The sequence below is a fragment of the Bufo gargarizans genome, chromosome 3 (genome assembly GCF_014858855.1).
Source record: "Bufo gargarizans isolate SCDJY-AF-19 chromosome 3, ASM1485885v1, whole genome shotgun sequence".
Lineage (NCBI taxonomy): Eukaryota > Metazoa > Chordata > Amphibia > Anura > Bufonidae > Bufo > Bufo gargarizans.
The window spans coordinates 358,717,462-358,737,222 of record NC_058082.1 but is presented as its reverse complement, the minus strand read 5'-3'; the positions used below and the strand labels follow the sequence as shown (position 1 = coordinate 358,737,222).

General features: G+C 44.3%; 1 protein-coding gene and 1 non-coding gene across 2 annotated transcripts in view; both read right to left on the bottom strand.

The window, feature by feature from the left end:
• Positions 1 to 11,548, bottom strand: part of PPP1R8 (protein phosphatase 1 regulatory subunit 8) — a 30,858-nt gene extending 19,310 nt beyond the window's left edge. Inside the window, exons 1-2 of the mRNA XM_044286123.1 lie at positions 11,426 to 11,548; positions 11,175 to 11,235 (exon numbers count right to left, since the gene is read on the bottom strand). Coding sequence (XP_044142058.1) covers positions 11,175 to 11,235; positions 11,426 to 11,475 — 111 coding nt within the window. The 5' untranslated portion in view covers positions 11,476 to 11,548. The remainder of the gene's footprint in view (positions 1 to 11,174; positions 11,236 to 11,425) is intronic.
• LOC122933550 lies at positions 1,733 to 1,882 on the bottom strand. Its single transcript, XR_006388501.1, has one exon.
• Positions 11,549 to 19,761: the final 8,213 nt, after the last annotated feature.

Below are 19,761 nucleotides of genomic sequence, written 5' to 3'. Positions count from 1 at the left end.
ACATATGATTTTTTGATCATTCATTATAACACTTTATGGGGCAAGGTGACCAAAAAATTGGTTGTTTTAGCACAGTTTCTATTTATTTATTTTTACAGCGTTCACCTGAGGGGTTCAGTCAAGTGACAGTTTTATAGAGCAGATTGTTACGGACGTGGCGATACCTAATATGTATACTTTTTCTCTTTTATTAAAGTTTTACACAATAATAGCATTTTTGAAACAAAACAATTATGTTTTAATGTGTCCATGTTCTGAGAGCTATTTTTTGAGAGATTTTCTTATGTAGGGGCTCATTTTTTGCGGGATGAGGTGACTGTTTTATTGGTACCATTTTGTGGGACATACGCGTTTTTGATCACTTGGTGTTGCACCTTTTCTGATGCAAGGTGACAAAAATGGCTTGTTTTGACACAGGTTTTTTTTTTTTTTTTGTTTTTTTTTACGGTGTTCATCTATGGGGTTAGCTCATGTGATATTTTTATAGAGCTGGTTTTTACGGGCGCGGCAATACCTAATATGTCTTTTATTTTTTCTATTTTTAAATTATTTTTTTTATTCCTTACTTGGGGACTTTTTTTTTTTTACATGTGAAACGTTTATTTTTTCAACCCTTTATTTATTTATTTTTTTACACTTTTCGTCCCCCATAAGGTCATACAAGACCTCTGGGGGACATTTGCTTCACTTTTTCTTTTTTTTTTTTCACTGTTGATTTCTCCTGTAACTGGGGCTGACATAGTAGCCCCAGTTACAGAAGAAATGCACCCCCCAGAGAGGCTGTACAGCATGATTCTGCGCTGTACAGCCTCAGAGCAGGGCTGATCGAGGTCTCTGAAAGACCTCACACAGCTCCTGCACTCTCCGGTCCCAGCGGTCACATGACCGCCGGGCCGGAACAGGAAGCGCATAGCGCTTCCTGCTCTGCATACACAGCGCTCGGTGAGCGCTGTGTCTGCAGCGATCCGGAAGGCAGGGACACCTGGGAACTGTCCCTGCCTTATCTCTGGGTTGCCCTGCTGTCACTGACAGCGGGCAACCCGATCAGCAGCTGCACGATTAGCGTGCAGCTGCTGTTTCTGAAAGGACGTTTTAAAACGTGCTTTCAGAAATAGAGGTCCACCCATAGGACGTTTATATCCTATGGGCGGACGTAAAGTGGTTAAATAATTTGAAAACCATGCATCAATTTCTTTTCACTTCACACATACTTGCCAGTGTTGGTCTATCACAGGGATCAGCAACCACCGGCAGTCCAGCTGTTCTGAAACTACAAATCCCAGAATCCTCCGTTCACTTCTATGGGTATTACAAGAACAGTCGATTCATTGTGCATGTTGGGAGTTGTAGTTTCAAAGCATCTGGAGTGCGGAAGGTTGCTGATGCCTGGGCTATCACATAAAATGCCAATAAAACATGGGCGTGGTGTGAAAAAAATATGGAAACGTTCAAGGGGTATAAATACTTTTTCAAGACACTTTATATATACTGCCTATGTGGGACATTTATCAAACTGGTTTAGAGAAAAACTAGCTTAGTTGTTCATAGCAACCAATCAGAATCCACCTTTCATTTTTCAGAGAGCTCTTTGAGAAATAAAAGGCAGAATCGGATTGGTTGCTATGAACAGCTAAGACAGTTTTCATAAATCTCCCCCTACGTCTTCATGACGTATAGAAAGAACCTGCAATAAAATGTATAAAGTAAACACCACACTGTGTAATACAATAGTATCTGTACAGCAAGTTATAACACAGAGTGTCACTTCACACCCTGAGCTTAAATGCTTACGGCAGTTACTATAGCACTTCTTGGACCCAGATACCACGGATAAACCCTGGAGAGGATCCAGAGCAGACATCTAGGTTAGTATCAAGTGCACTGTAGAAACCATTACTCATATACTGCAAGAAAGGAAAATTTCTCAGAGCTACTAAATAAAACAAAAGATGAATATATAGAGGAGGAGAATAAAATACAAGGTCCTAGCGTGTACAAGCTCTCAGAATTACAGAGGGATTGATGTGAGGATTACAGAAAGAGTCTTAGCCAGTAGAGAAGTCACTTACTGTGGGAAAATATAACAAAAGCCGAATGCACACGGCCGTGAGCGGTCCATAGTATCCCGGCCTGGCACCCTGCTGAAAGCAGGAGCACACGGCGTCATTGGTTGCCATGCCGCCGTGCGCTTCATGCCGCCGCTGCACTACAGTAATACACTCGTATGATCTATACGAGTGTATTACTGTAGTGCAACGCTGGCATAAAACGCATGGCGTCATAGCAACCAATGACGCCGATCGCTCTTGCTCTCAGCAGGATGCCAGACCGGGATACCACGGAACGCTCATGGCCGTGTTCCACAGCCCTGTGCATTCGGCCTAAAGCTGACCATACACATTAGATTATTACAGGTAGGGATGAGCAAACTTCATATTCTGAAGTTCGGGTTGTGGTATATGCTGAATTGCGTTATGGTCTGTGGTAACGCAATTCAGCATATACCACAACCCGAACATCAAAATATGAAGTTCGCTCATCCCTAATTACAGGTATATGCACAGGAAAAATAAAAATAAAATCTACTGCCTATAATTAGTGTTGAGCGAACTTGTGTTTTAAGTTCGGTGTCTAAAGTTCGAGTTCAGGTTATCAAAGTATCCCATTATGGATTCTAAATTCCGTTATGGTCCGTGGTAGCGGAATCCATAACGGGATACTTCGATAACCCGAACTTTAGATGCCGAACTTAAAACACAAGTTTGCTCAACACTACCTATGATTAGTGTTGAGCGTACTTGTGTTTTCAAGTTCGGCGTACAAGGTTCGGGTTATCTAAGAATTCCGTTATGGATTCTGCCACCACGGACCTTAAGTTATGGTCCGTGGTAGTTGCATCCATAGCGCAATTCATAGATAACCCGAACCTTGTACGCCGAACTTGAAAACACAGGTTCACTCGTGCCTACCTATGATGGCTTCCTGTCTGTTCGCTGATGGCAGATGTTAGGAAAAACAAAGACTGATCATGCTGCATTCCAATACAGGTCACTGCCAGAGGCATCAACCACCGGATCTCTATTGACTAATGGGAGCTGACCACTTTCTGGCATAAATGCCAGGTTTCGTCCAGACAAATACCACTGCATTCAGCATCTTTTATCCGGCCGACAGCCGGCATTTACGCCAGATCAGGCTGCCGGATCATCTCTAATGTGAACATAGCTTCGACAGCCCTAATCTTAATAAGGCCATGGATACAAATGCTCATGCATATATACAGCTTGAAACATACCTCCAATCATATCTGCAAAATGCATTTAAAGCATATCCACAGGACGGCCTGGCTGCTTTCAGATATTCCACAGAAGTGAATGGAGACAGCCACATCTCTCCACTCACAGCAGCTGAGAGATATGGGTTGGGGGGGATTCCTATTCTCAATACAGGTGTCGGTCTTGTGGATACGACCCTTTAATACAAAGCACTAATGTTCTGAAAACCCGACTGCTTTAAAGGGGTTGCTCGGGTTCAAAGCTGAACCTGGACATATCCCCTTCTTCACCCAGGCAGCCCCTCTCAGATGGGCATACGCGTTGAACCCCTCGCAGGGCAAGGGAGAGCATTGAAGCATGAAATGTTTAATTTTCAAGACTGACCCTCTAACATATTGAGACATCACAATATAAATTATTTACAAATGGTCAGTGTGAGCAATAATTGTCTCTTGGTTACATGTGCCGTTTGTTGTCTTATATAAAACGTAACATTTCTTTTAGTACAATGTTTCTAGCGATTACTAAGATTTACAATTATCAGCTGTCTGTGAGTTTGTTGCTTTTTACCGTTGTAACTTGTGCTTGCGCTGTTTGTGTCACAGTGCAAGCTAACTAGGAGACTCTGATATGTTTCCTCCCCAATTCCATGTGGTCACTGTACTAGTCACTCTGTCTAAAAGCTCCTTACAATCTGCCCCCCCCCCCCCCCCCCAAACATGTTTCGCCAACTCCTTGGCGTCCTCGGGGGTTTCGGGCAGTCTGCTAGTGAACAGGCCGGGACCCAGGCTTTTAAAGCCTTCCTATAATGAGGTCATCATCTCCTGAACTAATGAGTAACTTTTTTGTTACTATGTTCGTCTTAATAGCCTATCAGGAGTGACCAAGTTGGATGGTACAGCAACTGGTCATTCCCATTCTCTTACTAGTCCAATCGCTACTGAATAATCTATTACTCGTGCGCTGGAACTTAGACAGCTTGTCTTGTCCATCTTGCACTGCGCATGTCATTGCACTTGCACATTTAGCTTGCCATGTCTAACTATTGTGCCTGCGTTCTAACTTGGAGTATACAGATAGTGTTTCCTTCCAATGCGCATGTCCAAACTTTTCTCCATCTAAGAAGTAGGTCTTATCCCAGCGCATGCGTCAGAACTTTACCATTCTGCCTTCAAGTTATTCCCATTGCGCATGCTGAAAGACTTAGGGCCAGATTTATCATGACTCTGATGACAGCTCACTCCACTTTCACATATGGCTAAAGTCAGTTTTAGCCAAGTCAGATTTATGATCGGCCCTTTAAGACTGTAATAAATGTGGTTTGACGGTAGCAGTTTATCCGTCAGTAAGCAGCTTTACAAAAGTTGCACATCTTTATGAAAAAGTCGCTTGTTCTATTAAAAAGTCTCATAAGATAAGCATGGTCCTCACTGGAGTGAAATTGCGACTTTTTAAATAGTCCCAATAGTAAATCTGTCTAGAGATTCATTTACATAAGAAAACACGCCCACTTTCAGAAAACTGGTGAGCATAGTGCAGAGCAGAAAAAAAAGTCGCAAATTTGTGCAAAGTTTTAGCGTTTGGGACTTTTTTACTTCATTATTCTGATCTGAGCTAATGATAAATCTGCCCCTTAGAGTTTGAGAGCCAGTAGATTCGGATATTCATGCGCTAGCTTTACACTTATAAATAGGGTTCTCTTATCCATCTATACTGCGCATGTCAGTGGACCTATATACAGAATTAGCTGAGTCCTGATTATTGCGCCTGCGTTCAGTCTCAGACTTTAGAATGTTATTTTCTAATGAGCTTGTCTATAGACTTTTCTCCAATTTAGGATAGGGGCTTATTTCGGGATATGCGGTGAATATTATTATACCATTCCGCTCGCAAGTAGCTCTTATTGCGCATGTATGAGATCAATTCTAAGTCTTGTTGTACATAACTTTTGAACTTAAAGAGGACTTTTCACTAGAATAAAAAATCTAAACTAACTATACAGACATGTAGAGCGGCGCCCAGGGATCCCCCTGCACTTACTGTTATACCTGGGCGCCGCTCCGTTCTCCCAGTATAGCCTCCGGTATCTTCATAGTTAGGCTCCACCCAGTGGAACCTGCCGGCGTCTCCTTCTCCTATGCTGTAGCGCTGGCCAATCGCAGTGCTCAGCTCATTGCCTGAGAGAGAAAAAAGCCTACAGCATGGGAGAAGGAGACGACGGCAGGTTCCCCTGGGTGGAGCCTAACTATGAAGATACCGGAGGCTATACCGGGAGAACGGAGCGGCGCCCAGGTATAATAGTAAGGCTCTCCATGTCTGTATAGTTAGTTTTAGATTTTTTCTTCTAGTGAAAGGTCCTCTAAACTTTTATGAATTATATAATATTAAATCCAATTACTATTGGTCCTGCACTAGGGCTTAGATCATATTATCTGATCCATATTGGATATGCTTATTTAAAAAAAAAAAATCTCATTTAGCGCATGCGTTGGAACTTATTCCTTTATGTTAGGAAACAGTTTTCATTGCGCATGCTACAATTTGCATGCGCAATGCGCTTCTGTAGCATGCGCAATGAAAACTGTTTCCTAACATTCTAAAAGTCTGAGACTGAACGCAGGCGCAATAATCAGGACTCACCTAATTCTGTATATAGGTCCACTGACATGCGCAGTATAGATGGATAAGAGAACCCTATTTATAAGTGTAAAGCTAGCGCATGAATATCCGAATCTACTGGCTCTCAAACTCTAAGTCTTTCAGCATGCGCAATGGGATAAACTTGAAGGCAGAATGGTAAAGTTCTGACGCATGCGCTGGGATAAGACCTACTTCTTAGATGGAGAAAAGTTTGGACATGCGCATTGGAAGGAAACACTATCTGTATACTCCAAGTTAGAACGCAGGCACAATAGTTAGACATAGCCAGCTAAATGTGCAAGTGCAATGACATGCGCTGGGAAAGATGGACAAGACAAGCTGTCTAAGTTCCAGCGCACGAGTAATAGATTATCCAGTAGCGATTGGACTGGCAAGAGAATGGGAGTGACCAGTTGCTGTACCATCCCACTTGGTCACCCCTTATAGGCTATTAAGACGAACATGATGACAAAAAAGTTACTCATTAGTTCAGGAGACGATGACCTCATTATAGGAAGGCTTTGAAATCCTGGGTCCCGGCCTGTTCACTAGCAGACTGCCCGAAACCCCCGAGGACGCCAAGGAGTTGGCGAAACATGTTGGGGGGCAGATTGTGAGGAGCTTTTAGACATAGTGTGACTAGTACAGTGACCACATGGAATAGGGGAGCCGGCGAAGCAGGAAACATATCAGAGTCTCCTAGTTAGCTTGCACTGTGACACAAACAGCGCAAGCACAAGTTACAACAGTAAAAAGCAACAAACTCACAGACAGCTGATAATTGTAAATCTTAGTAATCGGTAGAAACATTTTACTAAAATAAATAAATGTTACGTTTTATATAAGACAACAAACGGCACATGTAACCAAGAGACAATTATTGGTCACACTGACCATTAGTAAATATTTTTTTTGAAGCATGAAATGCTCAGATGCTCATCTCAGAGGGGCTGCATGGGTGAAGAAGGGGATATGTTATGGTTCAGCTCTGAACCCGGACAACCCCTTTAATTGTCACATCTGCTGCCATTCCTGCCTCTGGGAGACCAAACATGGCTACTGAGCTAACTTGGACCTGAATAGGAGTAGGCGTCAACTGCATATTAATTTACAACTCATAGGGCATGTTCACCTGCCCAATTTTCCACGCAGATTTTCATACATATTCTATGCAGAAAACTGCACGTATTTGGCTTCCCATTGTGCCTTACAACATAAGGCATGGATGTGAAGTCCAAGGCACAGGAAGAAAAAATAAATAAAAAAGCACCTATTATCTTAAAGGGGAATTCCACAATCGCTTTTAGCCGACCATCAGATTAAGGTACTTTCACACTTGCGTTGTTTGATTCTGGGAGAAGTTCCGTTGCCTGAACTGCCTACCTGATCAGGCAAACTGTATGCAAACGCATGTCATTTTTTTCAGACTGACCAGGCATTTTTCAGACTAAGGCTCCATTCACACGTCCGCAATGTGTTTTGCGGATACACGGAGACACGGATCCGCAAAACAAAACACGGAAAGCGGCAATGTGCGTTCCGCATTTTGCGGACCGCACATTGCCGACATAATAGAATATGCCTGTTCTTGTCCGCAATTGCGGACAAGAATAGGACATGTTCTATTTTTTTGCGGAAACGGAAGCACGGATGCGGAAGTGCGGATCCGCAAATGTGGATGCGGACAGCACATTCCGTCCCCATAGAGAATGAATGGGTCCTCACCCTTTCCGCAAAATTGCGGAAAGGATGCGGACCCGTTTTGCGGACGTGTGAATGGAGCCTTAGGGTACTTTCACACTTGCGGCAGGACGGATCCGACAGGCTGTTCACCATGTCGGATCCATCCTGCGGCTATTTCGCCGTGCCGCCGCTCCGTCCCCATTGACTATAATGGGGACGGGGGCGGAGCTCTGGCGCAGCATGGAGAAAGGCCGCCGGACTAAAATTACTGCATGTCAGGCTTTTTAGTCCGGTGGCTTTCTCTGTGCACTGCCGTGTTGCGCCAGAGCTCCGCCCCCATCCCCATTATAGTCAATGGGGACGGAGCGGCGGCACAGCGAAATAGCCGCAGGATGGATCCAACATGGTGAACAGCCTGTCGGATCCGTCCTGCCGCAAGTGTGAAACTAGTGTTAGGGTACTTTGACATTAGCGTTTTTCTTTGCCGGCACCTAGTTCCATCCTAGGGGATCTATACTGGAAAAGAACTGATCAGGCATATCCCCATGCATTCTGAATGGAGAGTAATCCGTTCAGTTTACATCAGGCAAAAGATAAAACCGTAGCATGCTACGGTTTTATCTCCAGCGAAAAAAACTTTTTCACCATAGGAATGTATTAGTGCCAGATCCAGTATTCCAAATACCGGAATACCGGCTCCATCCTTCCGGCCTGCGCAGACCGGTAAAAGTGTATAAAAAAATACAAGACGGACACGTCTGTCCACATGACAAGAGGAGAGACGGATCCGTTTTTGCAATGCATTTGTGGGACGGATACGCATCTGGATCCGTCTCACAAATGCTTTCAGTCACATCAAAATCGCCGTCACACTGCCGCAAGTGTGAAAGTAGCATTAAGGTACTTTCACACAAGCAGCAGGACGGATCCGACAGGCTGTTCACCCTGTCGGATCCGTCCTGCCGTTGCTCCGTCCCCATTGACTATAATGGGGATGGGGCGGAGCTACGACGCAGCACGGCAGTTCGCGGTGAGAGGCCGCCGGACTAAAAAGTCGGACATGCAGTACTTTTAGTCCGGTGGCTTTTCGCCGTGCTGCGCTGGAGCTCTACCCCCGTCCCCATTATAGTCAATGGGGACGGAGCAGCAGCACGTCGAAATAGCAGCAGAACAGATCCGAAAGGGTGAACAGCCTGTCAGATCCATCCTGACGCTAGTGTGAAAATAGCCTTATCAGGATCCTGATCAGTCTGAAAAATGCATTGCAATACTGTATCCGTTCTACCGGGGTCATTGGCAAAACGGATACAGTCTTTATGCGCAGACCGGAATACCGGATCGGTCAATGCGCCAATTTGAATGCCGGATCTAATACACTAATATATTCCTATGGAAAAAAAATGCCGGCATTCAGGCAAGTGTTCCGTTTTTTGGCCGGAGATAAGACCGTAGCGTGCTGCGGTATTATCTCCGTCCTGAACAGTTAAAAAGACTGAACTGAAGACATCCTGAACGGATTGCTCTCCATTCGGAATGCATGGGGATATACCCGATCAGTTCTTTTCCGGTATTAAGCTCCTAGGACAGAACTCTATGCCGCAAAAGAAAAACGCTAGTGTGAAAGTACCCTTACACAGGATTAGGGAACTGTGGCTCCGGAGGGCTCCTAAAAAGTAGGTGCTTTATAAAATCAATGTTTATCCAACACAAGCTCCATGAGGGACTCCTACTAGAAACCCTGGGCATCTGTACAGAACACTAGGGCCCCTGTCATTAGTAAATGGTGGGCCCCCTCAGGTGTTACCTTGTGACTAGTGTTAAGCAAGTTTGTGGTTTCAAGTTCGGCGTACAAGGTTCGGGTTATCTAATGATTCCTTTATGGATTCCGCTACCACGGACCATAAGATATGGTTCATGGCAGTGGAATCCATAATGGAATTCTTGGATAACAGGGAACCCTTAAAAAAAAAAGTAAGATTGAAAAGATACCACCTGTGAATAAATATCATTGAATCAGTACATCAGTTGATATAATATAAAAAACTAGTAATAAAAATAAATTCCCAGTTCACGAATGGGGAAAGTTTGGATAGCAGCGTGAATCAAGTGTAACAGCAGTGCTGGCAACAATAGTAGCAAGATGGTTCAAATTCCTATGGTCATTCCAATTGGCAGAAGCAAACAAGATCAAGAACAAAGTCTTCCATATCCATATAACATGCAGTTACAGCCTACAAGCTTAGGCCATTGAAAGAAGTCACTGGGTCAAGTTGTGTCTAGGACAATAGTGCCCGGACTATATGCAGCGGCGTCCCGCTGTGTTACTGACCTAGCAGCGTCCCGCTAGAGGCGAGTATTGAGACTTATAGTAACTGAGCCGGCTTCGATATCAGAACAGTCTGCCGAATACCAGTTTGAAATCCCCCGGGCAAGGTGGCATTAAGACGGAGTCGGTATCCAAACCGACGGGTTCACGTGTAGCGATCCACCAACGCGGCAAACAAACAACTTGCAGGACATAAGGAGAATATTTCATTGAGGTCCACAGGACGGCAGAGGTCTGGAATTACCGGTAAGACTGTTCCGATATCGAAGCCGGCTGTTACTATAAGTCTCAATACTCACCTTAGCAGGACGCCGCTAGGTCAGTAACACAGCGGGACGCCGCTGCATATAGTCCGGGCACTACTGTCCTAGACACAACTTGACCCAGTGACTTCTTTCAATGGCCTAAGCTTGTAGGCTGTAACTGCATGTTATATGGATATGGAAGACTTTGTTCTTGATCTTGTTTGCTGCTGCCAATTGGAATGACCATAGGAATTTGAACCATCTTGCTACTATTGTTGCCAGCACTGCTGTTACACTTGATTCACGCTGCTATCCAAACTTTCCCCATTCGTGAACTGGGAATTTATTTTTATTACTAGTTTTTTATATTATTACAACTGATGTACTGATTCAATGATATTTATTCACAGGTGGTATCTTTTCAATCATACTTTTTTAATTGTAACTTTGTGATTGCTATATAGGAGTGTCAGATTTATTTATTTTAGCCATACGTGATTTTAGACATACCATATGTTATTGCATTCTACTGTATTAAACGTAGTGACCCAATTTCTGAGGTGTGCCCAGTCTTTTATACATATTTTTCCAAGGCATCTACTGAGTAGTGGGGTGATACTAGTGGACTGTGAGCACCCTGGTTGGTGGACCAGCAATCCTGTGCGTCCTACTACCATATATTATTTAACAAGTTCACTCATCCTTACTAGTGTTGAGTGAACTTGTGTTTTAAGTTCTGCATCCAAAGTTCAGGTTATCGAAGTATCCCGTTATGGATTCCGCTACCACAGACCTTAACGGGATTCTTCGATAACGCGAACTTTGGACGCAGAACTTAAAACACAAGTTTGCTCAACACTAATCCCTACATGCGACTGTTCAGCGGAACTACCTCAGAGCACCATTGTAAAGTGGCAGCACATTCCCTGGCAGCTGTGGTCAGGTGCACCCTCAATGCCAGGAGGCTGCCTACGATGGGCAGACACCAGCCTGCTGTGCACTCACCTCTATGAGCTTATCTCCTTTAACCACATCAAGATGGAGTCCTGGAGGAGGCTTCCCTGCCCTATGGAGAGAAATACAGCATGACTACCCAATGGTAGCAGAAGTCACCCTCCACAACATGGCTCCAACTCCAGACCACACCTCCCCCAGATCTCATCTCTGCGCCTGATAAGCAGCCCCATGCGCCTGCACTATGCACTACTACAGCGTGCACTGCACCAGCAGCCCGTCCTCCCACGGCCCAGTCTCACCAGCTCGGACACTCAAAGATGCATTTGTCAGAGTTCGGATTCGCCGCCATCTTTGCTCCTGCTCCTCCTCCGGTAACATTCTAGGGTAATACAAACGCGACATCCGCCGTTACCTCTGCGCATGCGTGTTGGGCTTCACTCGTCCGCCAACCAACTGCGCATTGCCAGCCAGCAGCGTACACTTCCGGTGTGGTCAATGGCTCTGTGAAGCGGGTGTAGAGGGTTCAATGGGATTTGCCTCGGTCGATAACAGATATTTAATAGGATAGAACGTTCCAGAAACAAGAAGAAAGATCTGTGGTTTGAGCTTAAAGGGAATGGGTCATGATAATGACATACCTTAAAGGGGTTGTCTGAGGTAATTAAAAATCTTAGATAAGCACCCCAATTGCATAAAATAAAAAATTAGGGTAAGCTCATCTTCTCCAACCCCCTTGTTTATGGAGTCGAGCTGGTTCTCTTGGCGCTGCTTGTATATAAATTGCAGCAGCGACGTGCTGGCATACAGCACATAATCACCGCAGCCAATTACCGCCCCCATAACAAGTAATCATGGGACCCATAGCAAAACTTGGAATGGGGCCCCTCTCTATCATGACCACGTTTAGCATCATGTTAAGAGTATGGAAAGTTTTGTTATTATGTTGGACTCCCTAATGCACACAGTGATGTAATAAGTAAAGGCAGATTCACACTGGCGATGGAACTGCCGATTGTCGGGAAGGAAACGTTCCAGAAACGATAATTGGTGTTCTTGCACGAACGACAGGCTCACCCGATGAAAGAGTGAAACGCGGGTGATTGGTGGCACATTTAGATTGCCAGATTATCGGGAACGACGATTATTGGCTTGTGTAAATGCACCTTAAGAGGATAATGCTCACAGTAATGTCACAGTAAAGGTGGGTTTACGCAGGCCGATGGTACAGCCCATTGTTGGGAAGGGAACGTACCTTCCCGACACTTGGCTGCTCGATCACTGAAGGAGAATTTTGCATTTACATGCAGCGATCTCCTTCACAGTTGAGGACAAGGGGTGGCTATAGTTATCGCTCATCTCCATATAGACAGCACGATCTGCTGCCCAGAAACGCTGATCGATGTGCCAGCACGAACAACAGGATTGGCGACAAATTAACGGTTGTTCCTGATAATCTGGCTGATTATTGGCAAATCCACCTTAAGGCCTCTTTCACACAAGCGAGTTTTCCGTACAGGTGCAATGCGTGAATCTCTGTGTTACGTGAAAATCAAAGCATGTTCTATATTCTGCGTTTTTCACGCAGCCCTGGCTCCATAGAAGTGAATGGGGCTTCCATGAAAAAAGCATTGCATCCGGATGCAAAGCATTTTTCACTGGTGGTTGCTAGGAGATAATATTTGTAATTCTTAATTATTATTTTTTCACACACATGAAAAACGCATCAAAACTGATAGCATTCATGTGAAGAAAAAAACTGAACCACTGAACGCAATTGCAGACAAAACTGAGTTCCCTTGGATGCAAAACTATCAGTTTTTTTTCCTGAACAGATCTTGACACAATTTTTTGCAGACCTTATGCGGAACCATTCATTTCAATGGGTCCGCAAAAAAAAACGGAAGCTACTCCGTGTGCATTCCGTTTCCGTATGTCCGTATTTCCATTCCACAAAAGAAATAGAACATGTCCTATTATTGTCCACATTATGGACAAGGATAGGACTGTTCTATTAGGGGTCAGCTGTTCCGTTATGCAAAATACGGAATGCACAGATGTCATCTGTATTTTTTGCGGACAGCAAAATACATACGGTCGTGTGCATGAGCTCTAAGGTTGAGTTCACACTTCAGTTATTTCGTCAGTTATTTCCATCAGTTAGGCTACATTCACACAAACGTATTTTGTTTCCGTGTCTGTTCCATTTTTTTTTTTGCGGATTGGATGAGGACCTTTTTATTTCAATGGGTCCACAAAAAATGCGTACAGCATACCATGCTGTAGCCTCGCAAAAAATATAGAGCATGTACTATTCTTAGGAAAACAAGGGTAAGCAGGCACACTCAAATCTGGGTACAATTAAATAATTTATTTATAGTTCTCGTGGTAAGATGGGTGGAAGTATAAAAATAAGTGTGGAGATGAAGAAAGTTAAAAATAGAAGTATAGTTAAAAGAATAGTCTTTTGATAGGAAATATGAGTAGTGGGTGATCACCCTGTAAAATATCGGGAAAAAATCTGGAAAAGAAGTGTGGGAAAAATTAATCTGGAAAAAATAAGTCTATAAAGTCTTTCATAAACTGTTTTCCATATGATGGTGGCCACTGTTTAAAAGATTAAATTGATAAAAGATATCTTGTATGATGAGGTAGTCCTTTGTAGAGGTAAAAAAACGCTGAGTAAAGGATGATGACTCTGTTTGTATAATATTGTAAATGTCAGTCGCCGCACAGTCCGGGATAAATATTGCGCTATTTCAATATGTTTCTAATAAAGCAGCAGGCATATGCATATAGCTATAATTCTTTAGGCAATCTAAACAGTTGTTGTATTAGTATGCCAAGCTGTGGAGGGAAGCGGAGCTCTGTGCCTGAGTGCGGCGTCCCGCACTGTCTCTGGCTACAGAGGTCACTTACCCTTCCTAGCGCTGGTTGTGTTTCGTCCTCCGGCAATTATCGGCGGTTCCTGGAAGGCTGTGTAGGTTCAATCCTGTTCAGAGTCGATAGCGTCCCTCGTGTTGCCTAGGACGCTGGGGGGCGTGGTTCGGGCGTCTGGTGGATGACGTCAGCGGTCCCGTGATCGCGAACTTTTCAGAGTTTGTTCTCCGTATTCCTCCTGCTCTGTTTCAGGTGATGATTGATACAATAATCCTCAGCTGCTTAAACGCGTTTCTGGACGCAGTCCCTTCATCACACAAGCCCTGGCCCCATAGAAGTGAATGGGCCTTCAGTGAAAAATACATTGTATCCGGAAGCAAGTGTGGATGCAATGCGTTTTTTACGGGTGGTTGCTAGGAGATGTTGTTTTTAAGTTTCAGATTTTATGATGCGCATGAAAAACGCATCAAAACGCATTGCACCCGTGCGGGAAAAACTGAACAACTGAATGCAATCGCAGACAAAACTGACTGAACTTGCTTGCAAAATGGTGGGAGTTTCACTGAACGCTATCTTTCTGTGCATACATTGAAAGCAGTTTGAACATAGCCCTTGGCTGACCATGTGCTTTCACTCAAACCTGATGGTACAGAAAAAGGCTATATGCACACGATCATGCCGTTTTTTTGCGGTCCGCAAAAAACGGAAGCCGCCCGTGTGCCTTCTGCAATTAACGGCCCATTGTAGAAATGTCTATTCTTGTCCGCAAAACGGACAAGAATAGGACGTTATATTATTTTTTGTAGGGCCACGGAGGTGCTGTCCGCATCTTTTGCGGCCCCATTAAAGTGAGTGGGTCCGCACCCGAGCCGCAGAAAATGCGTCTCGGATGCGGACCACAACAACGGCCGTGTGCATGAGGCCAAAGATTGACGGCAGGAGGAGAAGGATCAGCCACATTCTCTCAAGCTGTCTTCTAGTTGCAGTACTGTATATAAGGCTCAGTATGTTTATGGGGGATTCTGTACTGAAGATCTTTCTCTATGGCATATTCGTATTCCATTTTTGACTCTGATTTTATGCACAGGAATTTGAATAGTTTTATGCAAATTTGCTTACAAATGCACACATTATAGTCTATGGGAGTGCATAAAATGTGCAGCAAGCCGCAAGGAGCTGATGCAGATGATGGGAGTGGTAGTGGCCCTGATGACGTGTAGTGTCACAGTGTCCTAATTCAGGCAATGTTAGCAATGAACCCTAAGGAGTATCACAATAGCATCAATATTTTGATGCATTGTGCAACCCTATGTCTGATGGGTCGTTTCTGCAGCATTTACATGTTTTTTTATACAAATCCCATTCAGATGTGTGAATATAGCCTTAGAAGTAAAGGGTTGTCCAGTCGAGACAACCATTTTTTAGCTGGCCGTGCACATCCATAGCCATGAAAGGGGTATTCCAGAGGTAAAAAATTATGTTGCATTTGCAAGCACTTTGCTCAGGGGCAGATTGGCCATAGACCTTAGAAGGAAATTTCGAAATGGGACGATGCCCCAGGGGGCCACCAAAGCCCTCATCTTTGACCAGGTACATAGTGAGCTGTCAGCAGTAACGCTGTGAGAATCAGGTGCTCATGTACCCAGCCAGTAATCGCACATGTCCTCCTTAATTACACTGCTAAGCCCATTTATCCATATCCTAATCAGAGAAAAATGGAGGAGGACAGAAAATGGCAGCTATTGATGGCCCCCACAGAGGGTAAGATTTTGGGGCAATATATTGTGCTGCACTGTGGTATATTGTTCTGCTGGGACTGTATATTGCGCTATGATATTTCTGACCCCGCCAATTTGTGTTGCCCCTCATTCTGTTGATTTGGACCCCCTCCCCCCCTAAAACATGGGGCCACTTTTAGTTTTTTTTCCTCTTTCGCCTATGACAGCACCCCTGGAGAGACCCCCTCCTCCTCATCAGGACAGGAACCAGAACCGCCTTTTTAAAGATGGATCATCCCCTCTACCTCCAGTTTTGTTTACTGTCCTAAGGAGCAGGAGGGAATCAGATCTGCTGGAAGATAAGATGCAGTTGCGGGGGCCCCGGCTATTGCTATAGTGTGAGGAGGGTTACCCCATGCGGCATCAGACTCCTCTAGGAGCCGCTGCAGAAGTCTGGGCTCCCTTCTCTCTCCCTACCCCTTCCGTTCTCCTTCCCGGGTCCTGGGAGGGTTTCGGCCTTCCTGAGCTCCTGCGAACCTCTGCGGCCGCGTTCACAAGTTCGGCCGCCGGCCCACGTGCTGGATTCCTTTAGTTGACGCTGTGGACGGGAAGGGGAGGGAGCCGGCTTGCGCGCGCCAAGGAGAAAAGCCCAGACAGCTGTCTGCCAATACCGAGTGGAAGAAAGTGGCAGTTCCTCCATTCTGGCTTGTACTTTCTGTAGGAACATGGAGCAGGCTCAGCGCGCTGAAACCACCAATGATACATCGGTACCAGGGTAGGGTAAGAGGGGTTATACCCCAGCATGAATTGTTTGTAACAGTGCTCATGGGGTAATGTTTTGTGCTTTGGTGTAGTCTTCCAGGAAGGCCTCCAGAGCAAAAGAAAAGGGATGTGCTGTGTGTAAAAAGAAGCTACCTTCTGCCTGGGCAAAACCCCTATGTCAAGGGTGTATCAGCAAGGAAATGGAGGAGGAAGCTCCGTAATGGGCAGCATTAAAGGGAACCTGTCACCGGGATTTTGTGTATAAATCTGAGGACATGGGTTGCTAGATGGCCACTAACACATCTGCAATACCCAGTCCCCATAGCTCTGTGTGCTTTTATTGTGTAAGAAAACCGATTTGATACATATGCTAATTAACCTGAGATGAGTCCTGTACGTGAGATGAGTCAGGGACAGGACTTATCTCAGGTTAATTTGCATATGTAGCAAATAGTTTTTTTTTACACAATAAAAGCACACAGAGCTATTGGGGCTGGGTATTGCAGATGTGCTAGCAGACATCTAGCAACCCATGTCCTCAGCTCTATACACAAAATCCCGGTGACAGGTTCCCTTTAAGCAAATGATCCGTGAAGAGATCAGAGAGTCAGTTAGCGGTTGGATAAAAAGCCGCCCCAGTACTTTTTCGGCTGCAGCTAAGGACTCCCCCTCCAGTGACAGTGACATACAGTGCTACCCATAATTATTCATACCCCTGGCAAATTTTGACTTAAAGTTACTTTTATTCAACCAGCAAGTCATTTTTTGACGGGAAATGACATAGGTGTCTCCCAAAAGATAATAAGACGATGTACAAGAGGCATTATTGTGGAAAAAAAACATTTCTCAGCTTTTATTTACATTTGAGCAAAAAGTGTCCAGTCCAAAATTATTCATACCCTTCTCAATAATCAATAGAAAAGCCTTTATTGGCTATTACAGCAATCAAACGCTTCCTATAATTGCAGACCAGCTTTTTGCATGTCTCCACAGGTATTTTTGCCCATTCATCTTTAGCAATGAGCTTCAAATCTTTTAGGTTGGAGGGTCTTCTTGCCATCACCCTGATCTTTAGCTCCCTCAACAGATTCTCAATTGGATTCAAGTCTGGACTCTGGCTGGGCCACTCCAAAACGTTGTTGTCTGCTAGCCATTTCTTCACCACTTTTGCTGTGTGTTTTGGGTCATTGTCATGCTGAAATGTCCACTGGTGCCCAAGGCCAAGTTTCTCTGCAGACTGCCTGATGTTGTCGTTGAGAATCCTCATGTATTGCTCTTTTTTCATGGTGCCGTTTACTGCGATTAGGTTCCCTGGTCCATTGGCTGAAAAACACCTCCAAAGCATTAGGTACCCACCACCATGTTTGACAGTGGGGATGGTGTTCTTTGGGTTGAAGGCTTCTCCTTTTTTACACCAAATGAAGGAAACATCATTGTGACCAAACAATTAAATTTTTGTTTCATCTGACCATAACACAGAAGACCAGAAGTCTTCTTCTTTGTCCAGATGAGCTTTTGTGTGCCTGGTCTGCATCTGTGGAACCCAGCAGTGTGCAGTGTCCGTTGGATTGTCTGCCTTGAGACATTGCCACCAGCAGAGCCAAGATTCACCAGGATGGCCTTGGTGGTGATCCTTGGATTCTTTTTCACCTAACTATCCTCCTCGCCAGCACAGGTATCACTTATGGCTTCCGACCACGTCCTCTGAGATTTTCCACAGTGCGGAATATCTTGTATTTTTTGCTCAAATGTAAATAAAAGCTGAGAAATGTTTTTTTTTTTTTCCACAATAATGCCTCTTGTAACATCGTCTTATTATCTTTTGGGAGACACCTATGTCATTTCCCATCAAAAAATTACTTGCTGGTTGAATAAAAGTAACTAAGTCAAAATTTGCCAGGGGTATGAATAATTATGGGCAGCACTGTAGGTTCCCTGGTCCATTGGCTGAAAAACACCCCCAAAGCATTAGGTTCCCACCACCTTGTTTGACAGTGGGGATGGTGTTCTTTGGGTTGAAGGCTTCTCTTTTTTTTACGCCAACTGGACACTATTTGCACAAATGTAAATAAAAGCTGAGAAATTATTTTTTCCCCACAATAATGCCTGTTGTATATCATCCTATTATCTTTTGGGAGATACCTACAGTTGTGTTCAAAATTATTCAACCCCCAATGCTGTAAAGGGTTTTAGGGAATTTAGTGTACATTTGTAATTGTGTTCAGAATAAAATCTTACAAGGACTTTTTAAAGAACCAAATGCAACTTAAATGGCATCAATTGTTTTTGTAATACAGTATTAAATGTTTTTTTTTGTGATTTCTTCATTGACACAATTATTCAACCCCTTAAAGACTACCACTCTTAAGAATAGAGGTTAATTCAAGTGTTTTCGATCAGGTATTGAAAACACCTGTGGCTGTCAAGGAGCAGCAATCAAGCATAATAAGCACCAATTAGGCAGATTTAAAAGGACTGTGATACTCAGCTCTTTCTAGACATTTACTGGTGTGTTTACAAACATGGTGAAGTCAAGAGAATGGTCCAGGAAGACAAGAGAAAAGGTGATTTCTCTTCACAGGAAGGGCAATGGCTATAAGAAGATTGCAAAGATGTTAAACATACCAAGAGACACCATAGGAAGCATCATTCGCAAATTCAAGGCAAAGGGCACTGTTGAAACGCTACCTGGTCGTGGCAGAAAGAAGATGCTGACTTCGACTGCTGTGCGCAACCTGAAGCGCAAAGTGGAGAAAAGTCCCTGTGCGACTGCTAAGGAACTGAAAAAAGATTTGTCAGATGTGGGTACTTTAGTTTCAGCTCACACAATAAGGCGCACACTGCGTAATGAAGGCCTCCATGCCAGAACTCCCAGGCGCACCCCCTTGCTGTCTCCAAAGAATAAGAAGAGTCGACTGCAGTATGCCAAAAGTCATGTGGACAAACCACAAAAGTTTTGGGATAGTGTTCTGTGGACTGATGAAACAAAATTAGAACTGTTTGGGCCCATGGATCAACGCTATGTTTGGAGGAGGAAGAACAAGGCCTATGAAGAAAAGAACACCTTGCCTACTGTGAAGCATGGCGAGGGGGGTCAATCATGCTTTGGGCCTGTTTTGCTTCTACAGGTACAGGGAAGCTTCAGCGTGTGTGAGGTACCATGAATTCTCTTCAGTACCAGGAGCTATTGGATGAAAATGTGATGCAGTCCGTCACAAACCTGGGGCTTGGGAGACGTTGGACCTTTCAACAGGACAATGATCCCAAGCATACCTCCA